This window comes from Lepidochelys kempii, chromosome 3 (assembly GCF_965140265.1).
Source record: "Lepidochelys kempii isolate rLepKem1 chromosome 3, rLepKem1.hap2, whole genome shotgun sequence".
NCBI classification, from domain to species: Eukaryota; Metazoa; Chordata; order Testudines; family Cheloniidae; genus Lepidochelys; species Lepidochelys kempii.
In genome coordinates this window covers 95,457,253-95,476,147 of record NC_133258.1, presented here as the reverse complement: position 1 = coordinate 95,476,147, position 18,895 = coordinate 95,457,253, and the positions used below count along the sequence as shown (strand labels likewise).

At 39.8% G+C, this 18,895-nt stretch overlaps 1 protein-coding gene across 1 annotated transcript in view; it reads right to left on the bottom strand.

The window, feature by feature from the left end:
• The window catches only part of RNF217 (ring finger protein 217), a 99,340-nt gene that overhangs the window by 35,946 nt on the left and 44,499 nt on the right, over positions 1 to 18,895 (bottom strand). The window contains exons 3-4 of the mRNA XM_073337202.1: positions 13,830 to 13,994; positions 2,126 to 2,327 (exon numbers count right to left, since the gene is read on the bottom strand). Of these exons, the coding sequence (XP_073193303.1) occupies positions 2,126 to 2,327; positions 13,830 to 13,994 (367 nt within the window). The remainder of the gene's footprint in view (positions 1 to 2,125; positions 2,328 to 13,829; positions 13,995 to 18,895) is intronic.

Sequence of the window (18,895 nt, the reverse complement as noted above, 5' to 3'; positions counted from 1 at the left end):
TGTTCTGTTCTTTCCCTCTGAAGCATCTGGCACTGGCCAATGTCAGAAGAGAGGATACTAGGGTTAGATGGACCACTGGTCTGAACCAGTATGGCCGCTCTTATGGCAAAAGCAAAGAGCACAACAGCCATCAGAAGACCGTAATATGGTTGCAGAGAGTAGAGAGAAGGGGACAGGAAGGAAGAAGAGGATAGAGCAAAGGGAAAATAAATGTGGGGTGGGGTGGGGTGGAGGGAGAGACAGGGCAAAAGGAAAGATGATGAGCTAAGCAAAGGGGATCAGAAGCAAGCGAAAAGAGAAGGGAGGACAACAGGTTTCCCCACATAAAATGTAGTAACTATAAAATATATTCTGAATAGGAGTTAACGATTCACCAGCATCACATCCTAGTCAAACTATGAGTAACAAACTAGAATAATAAGAAAAAAATTAGCATTTACAAGAGCATCCTCAAAATGATGCAGAAACACTATGTAAATTATTTACTCCCCCCAAAAAACCTAAAAGGTAAAGTAATATCCCTTTTCTACAGAATTGGCGAAAGCAAGAGACGTTAAAATAACTTGCCCAAGGCCACACAGAAAGCCGTCAGAAGTCCCCAGATTGGAAGTTAGGAATTCCTCTCACCCAACCTCATAACTTCCTTCTAGTCCATGTTGACTCTCAATTGTATTATACTGGTTTTGAAAGTTAAAGTTCAATGAGGTGGCAGGCCACGAATGCGATAACATTGATGGTCAAAAACCAAAATTTTTGTCCTGAGGTATATTTTTGATATTTTAACATTTGCTTTCTTCCTGATCTGGGATGAGAAGTTGTAATATCAGAAATTTACCCAGAATGGGAAGTTTACAAAAATGTAAATCCAGAAGTGCAGAAGTGTTTTATTTTGCCATTTTCAATTGAAACTATTTTGATATTCCTGAATCAAAATGTTTCACTGCAGCTTGTTTGAACTGTGTCCACCCGAGCTGCCATAGAACCTCATGTTCCTCATGCCCCCATTCTCCTCTCTGGGCCAGACAACATCTTCCATGATCCACCATGGTGGTTCAACCAAAGGGGAGATTGTGATGTAGTTTGGACTGTAGAATAGGACAGACCAAGCAATGTCAAAACTACAACTCCCATGAGGCTCCATAATAAGCACAGTTCAATGTCAAACTGATATGAAATGAAATGTTTTAATTCAGGATGACCCGACTCAAAATATTTCATTTAGATAGCAGACCAAAAAAGGACAATACAAATTTGGACAAAATCAAAATTTTTCTGCAGAAACTGTTTTTTTGATGGAAAAACATTGATAGAAAATTCTCAGCCAGCTGTAGATGAGCATTGTTTTGATGAGTATTAGTACTTTGAAGGTCTAAGTCTCGTAGTGAGACAAAGAGGAGGGTATCATCACTGAGACAAAGCCCTTCGTTCCCATATATATGTTTTTTATATATATAAGACCACCGATGTGGTTTTCACTGCATTATCAAGAAAGTGCTTGCTGATTCTCCCACTAATCAAAACAGCTGCACTAATGTACGCGCACGTCTGTGTGTATGTATGTGTGCAGTACAAAACAATAATATGGGACAGAATGCAAAAGAGAAATGTAGAATCCCAGTGTTGAAATCCTTTTGGAAATATGAGTACTTCATAAAGGATGTTCACCACAGCACCCTTGTTTCTTAGGATACAACACGGAACAGAGGATCCATTTAAATACCCTAAGTCACAACAAAAGAATACTTAGAAAGTGTAAGCACAAGACAACTATAAGTTTATCTTTCCAGAAGTTATATGCTTCAGTTCCCCATTAAAATAGTTTTATGTTGGGATGCAAAGCTTTTTCAATTTGCTTGCTACAGTAACACTCTGATTACAAAAAAGTTCCAATACAAGAGAGTCCATTAGAAAAGGTAAAAGTAAAAAAGAGCTTATTCACCCATAACCCTCTGATTAAAAATTCCAAATGCTAAATTTGTTTATATTTTTAATGAAGCATCTTGAAACAACCCAACTTCTTTATAAGAAGTCTATGATGCATTTTGGACAAACTGTTAATTAGTTAATAGTTTTTTCACTCATCACTTCATAATGCCGTTCTCTGCAAGGCACATCATCCACTCACCACAGACAGAGCCTCGCACTAATCTCCTTAAATGCGGTCTCTCAGGGAGGTAGCGATATTTGCATCCAAATATACTGAGGTTTGACGTGTGATCTCCAAAGAAACGGAGCTGGCGGTATCTCTCCCCACAGCGGTAACAGAAATTAGTGTTACATTGTGAACAGGTCATGTGGTCACACCCTTCTGTTCTCTGGATGTGGATCTTTATGAGCACAAGAGGAAGAAAAAGAAAATGTTAATTTAAACAAATAAAAAAAAACATTAAAGCAAGTACTACGTAATAATTATCTGGAACAAAGATCAGATAAAGAGTGAACATGAGTGATTCCCAGAGTAACAGTCACCCTGTTACTGTCCCAGCCATTCTATCAGTAATATGATTGGCTTAAATAAGTGTACGATGACATTCACACATTTGTTTACGAAGCAACAAACCTGAATATTTCACTTAAATTCATTTCTGGAATTCCATTTAAGGATTACCTCCCCATTTATCTCCCCTTCCCTTCTTTTTTTAGAGAACAATTTTTTTTTTACACCTCAGACAAGAGCCCACGGGAGTTCTTCAAATAATCCAAATGTTATTGCAGTTTTAAAATGATAAGAACTCTGGTGATTATTTAGATACATTATTCAGTACTACAACTATAGTTCAATTTAAAAAAGTATTGAAAAACATAACTTAGGAAGGCACCTTTTCCTGCCTGCTGACCTGTCATGACACTCTTCCACCATGAAATTGGAAGTGAGAGCATCAAGCCCTCCTGGCCCCAAGCATGTTGGTCCCTACAGCAACTGCTGAACTCCCCTCTTCTCCACCTTGCCATCCTAATGTACAAGTTATGGATGTCTGCCTGAGGATCCTGCACACTGAGCTTCATGCACAGGGCCCTGCAAAATGTAAAGCTCAGATTTGGTAAAAGCACTTGTAAATTCTTCATTTTAAAGAGTCAACTGACTGTGAGACACTTAGAAACAGCTGAATAGTGCTTTACATGTTCTGTCCTTAATACCTTGCCTCCTTTCACACATGTTTATGCCTCTGACTGTTGCGCATTATACTTGGAGCCACTTTCTGAAAACAGTCCAGCCTCCACCCTTACATCACTCAAATCACTACTAGAAACCCAACTCTGCACCACTGCCCAGTTCTTGCTTTCCCCACCCTTCACCCCCGAAGTACAGCAAAAACAAGCAACAAAAACCCAAGGAAACAACAAGATGCGTTCCTATCTTCACTCAAATTTTAAGTGGTATTTTGTATCTTCTCCACACACATTGCTCTCTTTCAATTACCAGCTGTTTAAGGGAGGGACTGTCTTCCTACGTCTGAACAGAATCTAGCATACCTTAGAGTAGCAGTTCTCAAACTGTGGGTCAGGACCCCAAAGTGGGTCACAACCCCATGCCAGGTCTGGCATTAGACTAGCTGGGACCACCCAGGGCTCAGGCTTTGGCTTCAGCCTGGGCAGCGGGGCTCAGGATACAGGCCCCCTGCCCGAGGATGAAGCCTGGGGCTTTGGGCCCCTCTGCCCATGGCGGTGGGGCTCAGGCTTTGCCCCCCCACCCAGAGCAGCGGGGCTCGGGTAGGCTCAGGCTTCAGTCCCCCCTCTTGGGGTTGTGTAGTAATTTTTGTTGTCAGAAGGGGGTCGCAATACAATGAAGTTTGAGAACCCCTGTCTTAGACACTACTATAACATGAATACTAAAAACAACCCCCAACACACTTTTTTTTTAAATTGAAGAATAAAGTATCTCTTCTACATCCCCTGATGTATCCCTACTGATATCTCTCTGATATGTGTTCTCCCATATCATTTGTGGCCATTTTACCTCTCTTTTTCCTCCACCCCTTCAACTTTTTCTTTATCTCGACAAGCAGGTAGCCATTGGGGCACTTTTCCTCAGAAAGAGACATGGTATCAGTTCAGAGATCCTCGTCAGTGATACTATTACATCAGGGAGCAGAGGGTGCTGAAAATCATCATTAGCATCACATTCTCCCTACACCACCACTTTAACCACTTATACTTTAAAAGAGACCAAAGTATCACTTTTAAAGTGCACCACTTTGCAGAGCCTAGGGTCAAACATGTCTCACACAACAGAATGATGGGCATTTCCATCACACTACCACCAAATATACCCCAATTTGTATGTTGTTCAGTTGACTAAAAAAATTAGGATTGTAAAAAAATACCCCACAAAACAAAAGACAAAACATTTCAAATTCTGGATCCCAGTTCCTAATGTCTGCAGTCAGATTAGGCCTCAATCTGAAAACTACTAGAGAGTATACCGAAAAAATCTTAGCATACAAGACTAAGGGAATTATCCCTGAAGATTCATTCGCGTATCTTTAATATCTTTCTTCAATATTAAACCCACCCTTAACTAAACCACTAAAACACGCACCATTCACATACTTAAACTGAGTTACTGCATTATCTTATTGCTGTAACCCTTGTCCTTCTCCATCCTCCTTTCCCACAAATATGCATGGAGCAGCACAGCCCCACACTCAGGAAGGAAACAGGTCCTGGGCACCCCCAAAGCTCAGCCCCAACACCCTAGCTCTACTCCCAGTGATAGCCCTGAAGCAGCTGCCAGTATTAGCTAACAAGTTCTGAAGGTGCGTGCATCTTCAAATTGGAAATTTTTGTTACACACCACTGATGTGACTCTTTCCAAAGCAAATATATTTCAACTTTGATTACCCACAGCACCCTGTTATCAGGTATCATGACGCTGCTTTGGATGTCTAAATTCACATAAACAGAGCAGTTCTTCGGTGTCATTCAGATGATCAATGCTGAACTTACTATGGCTTCTGCAGATTAACAACTAGAATATCCTCACTGAGGGGATCGTAGAATCAGAGGGTTAGAAGGGACTGCAAGAGTAATCTAGTCTAACCCCCTGCCAAGATGCAGAATTTGGTGCATCTAAACCATCCAAACAGATAGTTATCCCACTGCCTCCTTTCAAAAACTTTGAGTGAAGGAGCTTCCACAACCTCACTAGGCAGTCTGTTCCATTGTCCTACCATTCTTACAGTTAGGAAATTTTTCCTGAGTTTTATTCTAAATCGGCTGTGCTGTAGTTTGAACCCATTGGCTCTTGTCCTGCCCTCTGTGGTAGGAGAGAACAACTTTTCTCCATCTGTTTTATTGCAGCCTTTCAAGTATTTGAAGACCGTTATCATGATCCCCCTTTAATGTCCTCTTTTCCAAACTAAACATACCCAGTTCCTTCAGCCTTTGCTCATTGGCCTGCATTCCCCATCCCTTTGATCATCTTTGTCGCTCACCTCTTGATCCTTTCCAGTTTTCCTACATCCTTTCTATGTATCCTTTCAAAACTGGACACAGTACTCTAGCTGAGGCCTAACCAGTGCCAAGTAGAGCGGTACTATTACCTCCCATGACTTGCATGCTATGCCTCTGTTAATGCAAACTAAAATTGCATTTGCTTTTTTTTGCAACAGCATCACACTGCTGACTCATGTTGAGGTTATGATCTACCACAACTCCCTGATCCTTTACAACAGTGCTGCTGCCAAGCCAGTTATCCCCCATTCTGTATTTGTGTATTTGGGTTTTCTTCCCTAAGTATAGCACCTTACATTTGTCTTTGTTGAATTTCATTTTGTTGTCTATAGCCCAGTTCTCAAATGTATCAAGTTCCCTCTGAATTTTAGCTCTATCCTCCAGTGTGTTGGCATCCCTCCCCTCCAGCTTTGTGTCATCTGCAAAGTTGATCAGTATCCTCTCCATTCCTATATCCAGGTCATTAATAAAGATGTTAAATAACACCGGACCCAGAACAGATCCCTGTGGAACCCCACTTGAGACATCCCTCTAATCTGACATTGTTCAATTAACAATCACACTCTTTGTGGTTGTTAAACGAATTACGTATCCACTTAATGGTAGTCCACTGAGCCTGCATTTCTCCAGCTCACTTATCAGAATGTCCTGGGGGGCTGTGTCAAAAGCCTTGCTGAAGTCCAGGTATATTATGTCTATTGCATTTCCCCTATCCACCAACCCAGTTACCACATCGAAGAAGAAAATCAAGCTGGTTTGGCATGATTTGTTCTTGGTAAATCCATGTTGGCTGCTAGTGATTACCCCTTCAACTTCCAGGTATTTGCAAACTGAATGTTTTATACATTGCTCTAGTAGTTTCCCAAGTACTGAAGTCAGGCTGACTGGTCTATAGTTCCCTGACTCCTCCTTTTTCCTTTTTAAAGATAGGCATTACTTTAGCCCTGCGCCAGTCTTCCAGGACCTCTCCTCTCATCCATAAACTTGCAAATATTATTGCCAGTGGCACCAAGATTTTTTCAGCTAATTCCTTCAGTACCCTGTGATGAATAGCATCAGGCTCTGCTGATTTGAATTCATTCAAATTGTTCAGAAGATCTCTAACATCTTCTTTAACCAAATCTGCATCCCTTCCCCTTTATTGTCTATGGTAACTTCCGGTCTCATGTTATTTTTTGTGAGAACACTGAAGCAAAGTAGGCATTGAGCAGCTCTGCCTTCCTATCATCTTCTGTTCCCAGTTCATGTTTTCCTTTGAGCAGTGGACCCACACCGTCCCTGATCTTTCATTTTTGTCTGCAGGGATGCTACAGCACAAGAAGGAAACTTTCATACTATAACTGTGAAATGTATTTTCTTATTTCCAGATAAAAGCTAAATATCTCCACATGCAATATATATACTTGTCCCTGATTTCCAAAGAAAACAGTCTGCGAAATGAACTGAGATTCCTCATTGGAGGCCAACATGGGATAAACCTGCAGAGGCTAGGGGGAACAATAAAAGAAATTAAGCATTGACTAACTTTAGTTCCCCAAGTTACAGAATATTGTTCAACCACTCAAGGAGCCCAGAGAACTCAACTTTTAGGTGCCACTTACACAGACCTGAGTGTACATCCCCAAGAATATGTACACAAGTGCCTCTGAAAAGCTGTAAATTTGAAACAACTAGCTTCACTTTTCTCCAGTGACTGTATTTTCAATTGTAAAACATTTTCTTCAAAATTTACCACTTTATTGTTATTCAGATTAGTTTAAAAAAATTGGCCATACATCTTTAACATTGTTCCTGGAGCTTCATATCAAATGCAGAGACTAACAGTGGCAGATGAAGTCTGTATAATTCAGTCAGGATGCTTAGAAATTTACAAATGACATTTCATTTGATAAACTTCAGCTCTGGTTCAGATGGGTATTTCTCCCTCCCCGTCTCTATAACCCTCCAATGGAAATGGATTATGCAGCTAAGGGTTGGGAAAAAGTGACCGTTAATGGATCAAATGTCATTTGCATGTTTCTACCCTACTGGGCAAAACAGCAGGAGTATGACATGTAATAGACACCACAAGGAATGTGCAGGCCTAGAAATTCATTTTGCTATAATTAGCAAAGTACATTTCAATTGCTTGATAAACTTAATTTCTTTGTTATAGAGGAGGATAACACAGAAATGGAAAAAGGAGAGCAACCAAACAGAAGACAGTTTGAATCTCTGAAGAATCTATGATTGGCTTGATCCTGCATGGCAATGAGCACCCTTAACTCCCACTGAAGTCATAAAACATTCTTCATATTACAGGATTAGGCACTTTTATCCAAGAATCCAACAGTGCTTTACAAAAGGTGAAAATTATACCCATTTTACAGATGGGCAAATTGCACCATAGAGCTAAATGACTTGGCCAGGATGTCACATTGAATCAGTGGCAGAGTCTAGAATAGATCCCTAATCCCCTGCTATAAAATAGCCATGTAGTTTTTTAGAACTATGTAATAAACAAACAAACTGCACATTTCTTTACAGTACGTATGAGCTAGCTAACAGGGCTGACTCTAGTTGTGGGGAGGAGTGGCCAAGCAAAAATGTTTTTGGCACTCCCAACCACCCTGATCACCTGCTCTGCCGGCTAAATGAGACTCTCGAGTGAACAATATTTTACAGCAAGTTATTTAATGAGCTATCAGTTTGCTGAAAAGTTAAGCTTCTTCCCCACCTTTTGTACCACCATAACTATCTTTCCATCCAATAAAAACCCTCTTGAAAGAAAGAGCCCTTAAAAAAATCCCCAGACAAACATTTTCAAACAACTTTACTGTATCATAAATGACTAGCTATCCTCTTCGTTACACTTCTTTCAAAAGGAAACCCTCTATACAGTTAAATCCTTTCATATATCTGCAGTAATTCACTGCCCTAAAAAGGAGCCCAGAGAGTTCCTTAAAAGATTCAGCTGGAAATACTCTACAATCAATTTGCTGGATTATTTGATGATACTCATGTTAATTTGAATATCTGATCCAAAAAGAGTGTATGTCCGTCCTGATTTGCACCAGTTTTCTTGTTCACTTAACTTCCTTCGACTGTTCAAAGTTCCACAACTGTAACTCACCAGCTTTTTAAAGTTTTCTTCTGTCACCCTAAAATGTGTTTTCTCCTGAAATCCCCAGCAAGTTCACATTTTCTACATACGGTACTTCCTGTTTTATTGTATAGAAATTACCCTTGAGGAAGAAGGGGAATTTTGTGGGGGAGTTTTTTAACCACACTATTTCAAGAATTTTTGAAAACTTTTGGTTGAGGAAACAGGTATACTAATTATATTCCTTTTCATCGGATATGTATACAGGAGATTTTATACCGCTCTAGACATCTATGACTGAAATAAACCCAGGACTTTTCACCAAGATGCAAAACTATTCAGAAAGTCAGACTGCACTAGGTATCTCAAAACAGGACAGGATCAGTTAAAAAAAGCTAACAAATTATTTAGTCTTAAATCATGTAATACAGAACCCAAAGAAACCCCAATCCTGCCATTGTAGTTATCATTTACAAATGTTAAAGGCAAAATACAACATATTGTTGTGTTTTGACAGTACATGTTTTTGCTTGCTTGTGTAAATATATCCTGTAGGCAGCAGCTACACCTAAATAAATGTTTCAGTCAGATACAGGAAGGTAGTATTCACTTTCAAAAAATTTAAGGTGGGATTAAAGATGTGGCCACAGAATGGTGCCTTCTGCTCTGTGTACCCTTCCAGAACTTGAAATTCCAAAACACCTACCTCAAAATGTTGGAAAACAAGAAATGCTCTTAGAGATCTCCCCAGATATCCCCCAAAGGAAAATTCTTGTAACACTAAAAACACCCACAAACTTAAGAAAATCAGAAAAATGCATAGCAAAGGTAACACTTTTTTGACTATATGTTCACTTTATGAAAAGTTGCACCACAACTAACAAATCAGCTCCACAGGGGTACTGAGGGTTGTGAGGCTCCTCACCACCACCTGCCCTTAGCACGAATAAATCTTGTCTGTGCCTGCTGTGGATCAGTTCCCTGAAACCAACAGCCTCTGGCAACACAAGCACTGCCTTCCAAGCTTCTAAGCCTCATTCTCTCTATAAAGATAGCGACAGCCACACAGCAACCCCCTTATACTTGGAACACTGCTACAGCATCCAGCCCCTTATCCACTGAACACACTCAGAATTACCAGACTCACTGGTAAAGGAATAGTACACATCAGCTTGTAAAATTCAACCCAGGACCACTACTTTGCTTAACACCGCAGCACTCTCATATAGTGAGAGTGAAAACGAGAATAAATTCGCTATCAAAGAATAGAGATTCGAGTAATAGTGAGTAAGAATATTGGAAACAAATGGTTACATATAACCATACACTTTCTAAAACTTAAACCTTAACTAATAAACTACTCACTTGTCTAAAGTTATCTTACCCAAAGTTCTCCCCAGTGTTTTCAGCCAAGCCTGGCTGAGACCCCTTTTTCCTGAAGAAAAATTGCTGTCCTTTTACTTCCTCAGTGAAAGGTGCCCATCTGTCTTCTCTGCCCCACAAATATAGTCTAACAAACTTTTAGAGGTCACCTCTAGATAAAGTTCTCTCCCCGCAACTCTTCTTTTCTTGTTGTTAGTTTCTTTCTGAAATTCTGACAATCTTCATTTGCATTCAGTTCAGACTGATGATAGGAAGACCATTGCAAATGAGACAACACTCAATTTACATATAAACAAATAGATGGATAAATCGCTCATCCGACAGAAACCCTGTTTTTCACCTTTGCTGGTGACCAGTACCTGGATACAGACTTTAAGAACGTATTTTCAGCACACCCACAACTCCTTATACAATATTTTACATACACTTCAGAATGGAATTAATGAACAGTGTGACACCGGTTTTCATTTGAGACCTTACATGACATTCTTTGGTGATCTAGAACGTACACACCAGACTCATGACATTCCTGTATTCCCTCTACACCTCCTTTGGCAGTTTGCATTAAGAGGTTCTTGGGTCACATCAACATTCCCCCAATATCTACCTGCTCATAAATAAGGCAAAACTTGTAAGATGGTACCCTTTGGAGGCAACCAATAATTTTACATTATGCCTTCCTGATGAGAATAACCAGCTTGCCTCTTCAGGTATATACACACTGCACTCTTTACTGTGGCGTGTAGAGTACATACAATAAGTGCCTCCCTAGCACGGGTGTAAATACCACTATAGATGGGAGGCACTGCTTAGGGAAGTAAAGACAGGCCTGAACCATGTGGTATGTACCCAACACGGCTCTCTAAATGCCCAAGCAGTGCCTTCCCAGTCTACAAAACTATTTTTAGTAGCAGTGTCCCGCTGCCTCCCTGCTGCTGGAATCTTTCCCTGAGGCAAGAAAAGGCTCCAGCAGCCAGGAAAGGCTCTAACAGAGGGGAGGCAGCAGGGAAGGGCTTCAGCAGCTTCCTGCTGCCAGACACTTTCCCTACTGCTTCCTCTCAGGCCAGAGCCAAAGCTCCAGCAGCAGGGAGCTGCTGAAGCCTTTCCCCACTGCCTCTCCCCTGCCGCAGCTTTTCACTGACACACATATCTACACCCCAAAGTGTGGATGCAGCCTGCTTTTCACGAATGCATGTAGCTACATGATCCTTACGTGCTGCCACCAGTAGTATGCAGTTTAGACATAGCCTATGTTACATCAAAAGAAGTCAGACTTACTTCCCTGCTTTGCTACAGTTTTTAGTTTCTGAACAAATGACAAACAACTATACTTGAGCTTAAAGCTTTAGGCAAAAAATGTACTCTGGGGTTAAAATATACTGTCATACTGAAATACTGACATTCAAATATTATTAATCATAAATCCATTCAAATGCCATTCCAATATCACTTACTACAATAAGAAATGATCGTTTAGCTTTTCTTAGTGACAACAGACCTGGTGCCCTCTCTTTCTCAACAGATCAGATATGGAGTGTGAATGTTTGTGTGTGTGTGTGCGTGTGTATATATATATAGAGAGAGAGAGAGAGAAAATTTTTAAGACACTTCCTAAGGTATAGAAAAAAGAACTTCTATATGTATAACTATTTGCAAAGCTACAGTAGGTAGTATTCCTTTAAAGGATCATCTCTTAGAAGCTGTCACAGTTCAGGACAACTACATCTGTATTTCTCCCTCCGGTCTGTCCAGGGCACCCACTCTAGGTGTCTAGTTCCCCAGCAGTTGCCTCTTGTGGGTGAATATTCACATCTTTCTGATTAGGATATTTCCAGGCTGCACAGGCCCCTGACGATACTGTGATATCTCCAGCAACAGACAAGCTGACTAAGCAGGCTTCTTTTGCCTTCTCTTCAGAGATGACACACAATCTAATTGCCACAGTTATAAGTTACCACACAGCTTTTTCTATATGAGTTCCTAAAAACAACTAACAACAATTCAACAAGGTTTAACTTAATTCCATTAGTTTTGTCCTAGATATTGCAGGATATTGTCATATCTGTACTGATGCTACTTGTATGCAATACAAGTAATACTGCATCCTCTTTCACATGCTCTTCTAACATTCTCCCAGGTAACAGAAGTTCTTGTAGGTTTGTTCAGGAAGGATCCATTTCTGAAAGTGCAGTTCCTTTCCTGTATCACCAGTTCCTGAAGCCTCAGTTTATCCTTAAACTGGTCTTCAGCTTCTTGGAATATGAAAATAAAGTTTGTGTTCCATCACATAACAGTATGCAAATCATTTTACATTGCTTCTTTGGTCCTAACAGAATATTCAGTCAGTATTAACATGTTCATTGTCCTTCCATATTAAGCAAAAAAAGCCATGATCTAGTAAATGATTCACAAAAAAGGCCACACTCTCTCTTTTTTCTTTTTTTGGCCAGCACTTGGATTTTTTGCTGGGAAAGGGAATTGGTGGAAAACACAAAGCAGCAAAACACAGCCATTCAAAAAAAATCCAGTCAAAGTACAGAAAAGTATAGCTGTACTTTAAAATAAATCATAGTATGTTCTCAGTTTAACAAATAATACTTCAATCCTGTTTGCTTAAAACAAACAGTAATACCCTGCTCCTTTTAATACTTAAGCTTCACTACTTTTTGTAGTATCCCAGTTTAATGGCTGATTTTGACCTTACCATATTATAAATGCTGCCGCTTAAGAGTATGCAAGAAAGCTGTTTTTATGAAATACTTCAAGCGAGAATGCACTGGACCTAGAACAAGTTAGGATAGATCAAATGGAAGAGTACATCAGATGCAGATTCTTCTTTCCCCCCCTCTTTTTCTAATTTGCATATGGAATATCCATATCCCACTACTTTATATACAACTGCTTCAAAATATCCCACTACTTCAGATACAACTTTTTTTTTTTTTATAGTTACAACTGCTATTTTGTGTTGCAGCTCCCCTTTCCTGAGATCTTTTTGTGTGCTTTGAGATCTACAAATGAAAGGTGGTAAGACTGAGTCGTGGTGTACTCTGTGCTACAACTGTTGGGAAAAAGCAGAAACACAGCAACCTTGCAATCCTTCTAAGCAGTTATTTTGTTACTATTTGCCAGTTGCACAGACTTGATCTTGCTTAAACAAATAATGTTTTGATACAAACTGGCCAGACTGTGTAGCTTAGAGAACGCTCCTTTCCTCCAAAGATGAATGCTGAACAACCAGAATTCCTTCTCAGACATTAATGACACTTTGGTTTAATATTATGTAGTTAGAGGAGAAACTCGCTACCAAAAGGAATTAACAAGAGTGACCTACATGAAAGACAGTACAGCCTCAAGAATTCACTTTCAAATCAGAACACAAAACGTTCAGCTTTAAAGATCTGCCACATCCATCCTCTGGCAGAGTGAAAAAAAACTGTATAAACAACAGTCACACTTCCTCATACACAGATTACAACTCAACAGAAATACCGAATTTCTAAACAAATGTCATTGAACTGCAGAAGGACTTTTATTAACAAAGGTACTTTTCCACACATTGGGCTTGTCTACATTTCAAATGCTATAGGAGCACAGCTACACTTCAGTGTAGATATTACTTATGACGACGAGAGGGGTTCTGCCATTGGCATAGATAATCCACCTCCCTGAGAAGTGGTAGCTAGGACAATGGAATAACTCTTCTGTTGACCTAGCACTGTCTACGGTGGGGGTTAGGTAGGCTTAACTATGTTACTCAGAGTAACACCTCCTTAATATGCATCCATTCCATTATTCCATTATATATTTGCTGAAGTAACATTAGACAAACAGATGCCTCAGTTTGGATCATTATTATTCAACTGCAATTCTGAAAGCTTATATTGTGCCCTAACAGAGGATAGCTTACCTTGCATTTTGGACATTTCTGAGCATTCCTTTGCCCATGTTCAATCTCACTGGCCCAGTGACGCAACAGTTTGTCTCCCTTTTTGTATTCTTTACAGTTAACACCTTCATGCCAGGGAGAGTGGCACTTAAAACACCAGACAAGTTGGCAAGTTGGACACTGGATCTGCAGAAACAAGTGAAACAGGAAAATACCAGACAAATTTGAAAGCTGGGCATTGAATGCGTGTGGAAAAACTATCACCACCATTATAAACACCTTTATAATTAATTTTAATTAAGCTCTCAATTTCGTTAACAGCTCAGGTCAAACAAACCTTTAAAAAAGTACATAAAAAAGTACCAATTTAACGTATAATTCTATATGTAAGAAACTATATTAAGAAAACATTAAAGATTCACAATTAATTACTCAAGATCAGGAGATGTCAAAGGCCCCAATGCTTAAACAGGTGCTTAACTTTCAGCACATCAGCTATCCCATTGAATTCAATGGGATTACTCAAATTGTAAGTGTTTTGTTAGGTTGGGGCCAAAGTTAGTGTTGAATGCACAATTCTTCATTCTGCCCTTTTATGAATAAGCAGTTTAGTACAAACTTTAGTTATTTGATAGACAATGTGTTTTCAGATAATATCATAGCTTTTTCTACAAACTTTAATACAATTTAAATGCTTTTAATTAGATGTGTAACCTTTAGTATTTTTCCTTCACTATTCTGATTTGCACAATGGTGCATTCACATTTTTAAAGATTTAGAAGACCTTATTTTCACTGCCTGGTACCTATTGTAGTAATTTACATCTGCACAGAGCAAATAGTTTTTGCGCTGAGGTAGTACACCTAGAGGCCCCAGACCTATTTTGCCTAGGCAGTGTACAAACACAAAGGTCTGGTCTGCACAAAGTTGTACCCATTTAATGAGAGCTATGATTCTAAATCAATTTAACTAAACCATTGCAACTTAGTGTTCTGACATAGGTTTATCTTGCCCCTATAAGTTTACAGAGGCAAGTTCAACTAATTCAATCAGATTTAAATGTATACAACTGTGTACCAATGGGGACTTAACATAACCATTCTAAATGTGTGTATAGACCAGCCCCCCCAAAAAATCCCTGAAGGGCTTAAGCTATCTTCCTACTACTCTCATTTGATGGTGTTTTCATCCACTTTGCACAGGTGCAAATGACAACCACAAAGCAAGAAGGTAGAGAATCAGTGCCAGAATTTGATGCAGGTTCTCCTCTGTAAACTATGAATTTTAATATTTTAGGCTGCCATGTATTAATTTTCTCTCTAACAAGTACAGCCTTCCTTATGTGCAATTCAAAGGATGAGACAGTTAAGTTTGCTGTTAAGTTAGATGGCCTATATGATACCACAATATGAAGAAACTTAAATTTTGCTTTCTGTAGTAGGTTATGTAAATGTCATATACGTAGTTTCAACATATATTATTTTCCAGTCTTTGAACTACAGTACTACAAGATGCTGCATATACACATACAACATTGTAAAAACACAATATATTGCATTTGACAAGAAGTAGGTGATCACGTAATTAAACGACTACTGTAGTCTTCAAGGAAGGCAGCACAAAGATTGTGAAAAAGAGTTAATATATTAATAGGAATGTTTCCATCATTATTTAGGGAAAAAAATGAAAGCTTGTTTGCATTTAAGTACTTCTCTGCAACATCTGTAATCCAAATACTGCAGATAGTGACAGTGCATCAGAACATGAAAGTCAAATTGATTGATTTTCAATGGCCAAGATAAATACAAAAGTAAATAAAAACAGAAGAGTATCTTTTTAAAAAATTCTGCTAGGAATTTGATGTTCTATAAATAACTAAATTTTTATTCCTTTAAACCTCCTGGCCCTAGGTAAAATTTCTAAAGTACTTACATGACAGGGGAGCTTAAGTCCTATTTTTCAAAGAGACTTTCGCACTTAGTTATGGTACGGCTACACTTAAAACACTACAGTGACACAGCTGCAGCTGCACTGCTCTGATGCTTCAGTGTAGACTCACTACAGAAACGGGAGGGCTTCTACCATCCCTGTAGTTAATTGACCTCCCGGAGAGGTGGTAGCTAGCGCAATGGGAAATCTTCTATCGTTCTAGCGCTGTCTACGATGGTGGTTAGGTTGGCATAGCTACGTCTCAAAGGGGTGTGGCTTTTTCACATCCCTCAGAGATGTAACTATGACGATGTAAGTTTTCATTGTATACCAGCCCTCAGTCTCACTGGAAGTCAATGGATCTTTGGCTCTTGTGTCACTTAGGCACTTTTGAAAATTTTACTCCATGTCAAATTTATAAAGGACACCATGACGACAATGGAATGCGCAATGGAGGTAGTAATGCCATAGTGATAAGATTAGAGCTGAATGCACAATTGGGTTTTTTGGTTCAGTGAATGGTGGACTTTCCAACCTGAAACTTGTCTTTTGTTTTGTAAAATAAATCTAGCTAAGTATCTAAAAACACAAAACATTTTGTTTAGAAAATATTTAAAAAATGCAGTTACTAACCTTCCGGAACTGTTTTTCTTCAAGATGTGTTGCTCATATCCATTTCATGCTGGGGTGCATAGGCCAGCCCCCACAGGGGGGAAAATTTGCAGCAACTGTGCACTTGGTACGCACACACCTAGCACAGAATCGACATGAGCAAGCACTCAAAGAAGAACAGAATACCAAACCACATTTTTCAGCAAATAAACTATCTGAAAAATTTCACTGAGTTCTAAATAAGACACCTTTAAAAATAACGTTAAATATCCCTATGGGGAAAGTAATACAAGACTGTCTCTGCAAACACAGAAGCTGCTCCAAACAGTCACTTCTAACCCTGTCATTTCATGATTCATCTTTGACAGACATAAAATAACCCACTTAAAGAGCACTTCCTGCCATAAAGTATCACCAAATTTTAAGAGTCAGGTGAAACCCTATCATATTTATTTGAAAGCTTGTGAAATACATTCTCCAGAGTTACAACTTCATAGGATAGCCAGGACATGAACAAAGATATGCAGGGATACAAATATGTCCTATTTTAAAAAGGGACGACAAAATTGACAGGCCCCTGTATCTCCCCATGTTGAAAGTTACATTTAAAGATTACAACCTTAATCCTTCCCCTTCCAGCTATGCTCATCTCTACGCCCTACAAACATTCCCCGGATAAAATTCTACAGAATTTGAAATATTGAAGCCTCTGCTGGGTTTTTTGTTAGAGTCAGTCTCATGGTGCCTGGTTTTTAAACAAGCATGCATATTGTCCTATTGCTCTGCCTGTCAGAAGCATTCCTGTCCCCAGGCTGCTTTTTAATGATATGGAAATTTTCAGCTGTTCAAAGAGCTTGCAGAGTAGGATGCTTATTATTTTCAGTATCCTACTGTCTCAGAAGACTGATATAGGTTTGCATACATCCCTAGAAGTCAACACACAGAGCTCGTAGTTTTAATTACTGGTCTACCAGCCTAGACAGTGTCCTCCAAACTTGTTTTAAAGTCCTTAAAAACTTTCACTTATCACTACAGTAACTCCTGACTTAAACTCGTCCCGGTTAACGCTGTTCCGTTGTTACGTTGCTGATCAATTAGAGAACATGCTCGTTTAAAGTTGCACAATGCTCCCTTATAACGTTATTTGGCAGCCGCCTGCTTTGTCCACTGCTTGCAGAAAGAGCAGCCCGTTGGAGCTATCTGGTGGGAGCTTGGAACCAGGGTGGACCAGCAGCCCCCTGCTCCCCTAAGTTCCCTGTGCGGCAGCCACCCAGCAGGCTATCAATTGATGGCAGTTCAGCTGTCCCTCCCGCCACTGCCCTGTGCTGCTCCCACCCTCTGCCTTGGAGCTGCTCCCGGGAGCTTCCTGCTTGTTGTGCAGGGTGGGAGGGAAGAAGGGGGCTAATGTCAGGGTATCCCCCGCCCCCCTGCTCCTGCCCCTCACTTACCCCATTTCCATGGGAGGAGGGACAAGACAGGGCTCAGGACAGAGGGAGCATGCTGGCAGCAGGGGCTGTCTCAACTTGTTGACCTACTTAAAAAGGCAATGTACTTAGAGTGGAGTCAGCGTACTTAAAGGGGCAATGAGCATCTCTCTCTCACACAATAGGGTGTGTGTCTCTGTCTGCCATGCTGTCTCCCCTCCCTCCATTTGTGCTGCCTTGTAGAGTGTGAGGCTACATTAACAACAACGTGTTAACCCTTGAGGGCTCAGCTGTTCTAGTTCATCATTTAGCAGTAAGGTATTCCCTGGGAAATATCCCACCCTCTTCCACCCTCTGACTTCACCACCTCAACCAAGCTTCACAATCGTCATTGCTGTGTACAGTATTAAATTATTTGTTTAAAACTTATACTCTGTGTGTATGTGTGTATATATATATATATATATATATATTATATAATATAGTCTTTTGTCTGGTGAAAAAAATTTCTCTGGAACCTAGCCCCCCCCTTACATGAATTCTTATGGGGAAACTGGATTCACTTAAAGTCGCATTTTTCAGGAACATAACTACAATGTTAAGCAATGAGTTACTGTACTAACAGAAGAAGTTACATAACCTATGCTGTGCTGATATTCTACAGTAGGTAATGACACATTGTGCTATATTTGTGATTTCTTAGTTTGTGATCTCCACTCAAAAATGAATATGTAGCCATAGTTACCTCTTCTAAAAACTGAAGACCTTCAGCAGCTAGCCAACTGCTGCCAAGTGTTTCTCAGTCTATCTGTAATGCAGTAACTTGTAAACGCCATAACCAATCAATTCCAAAATTTAAAGGAAACATTCTAGGCACCAGTGACCAGAATTCTATTGATTCTAGGAAACATCAGTTAACACCTTTTACTCCCAGCCCACTGACTGACTGAATGGGTAATTAGGCCTGCACCACAAAATGAGTTTGACACCCCTGAATTAAATTCTAAACTTCAGGTCAGGGACTGTCCTTTAACTCTATGTTCATAGAGTGCTTACTACAATGGGGCCCTGATCTTGATTGATGCCTCTAGTAATTATTGCTAGAATACAACCAACAACAAT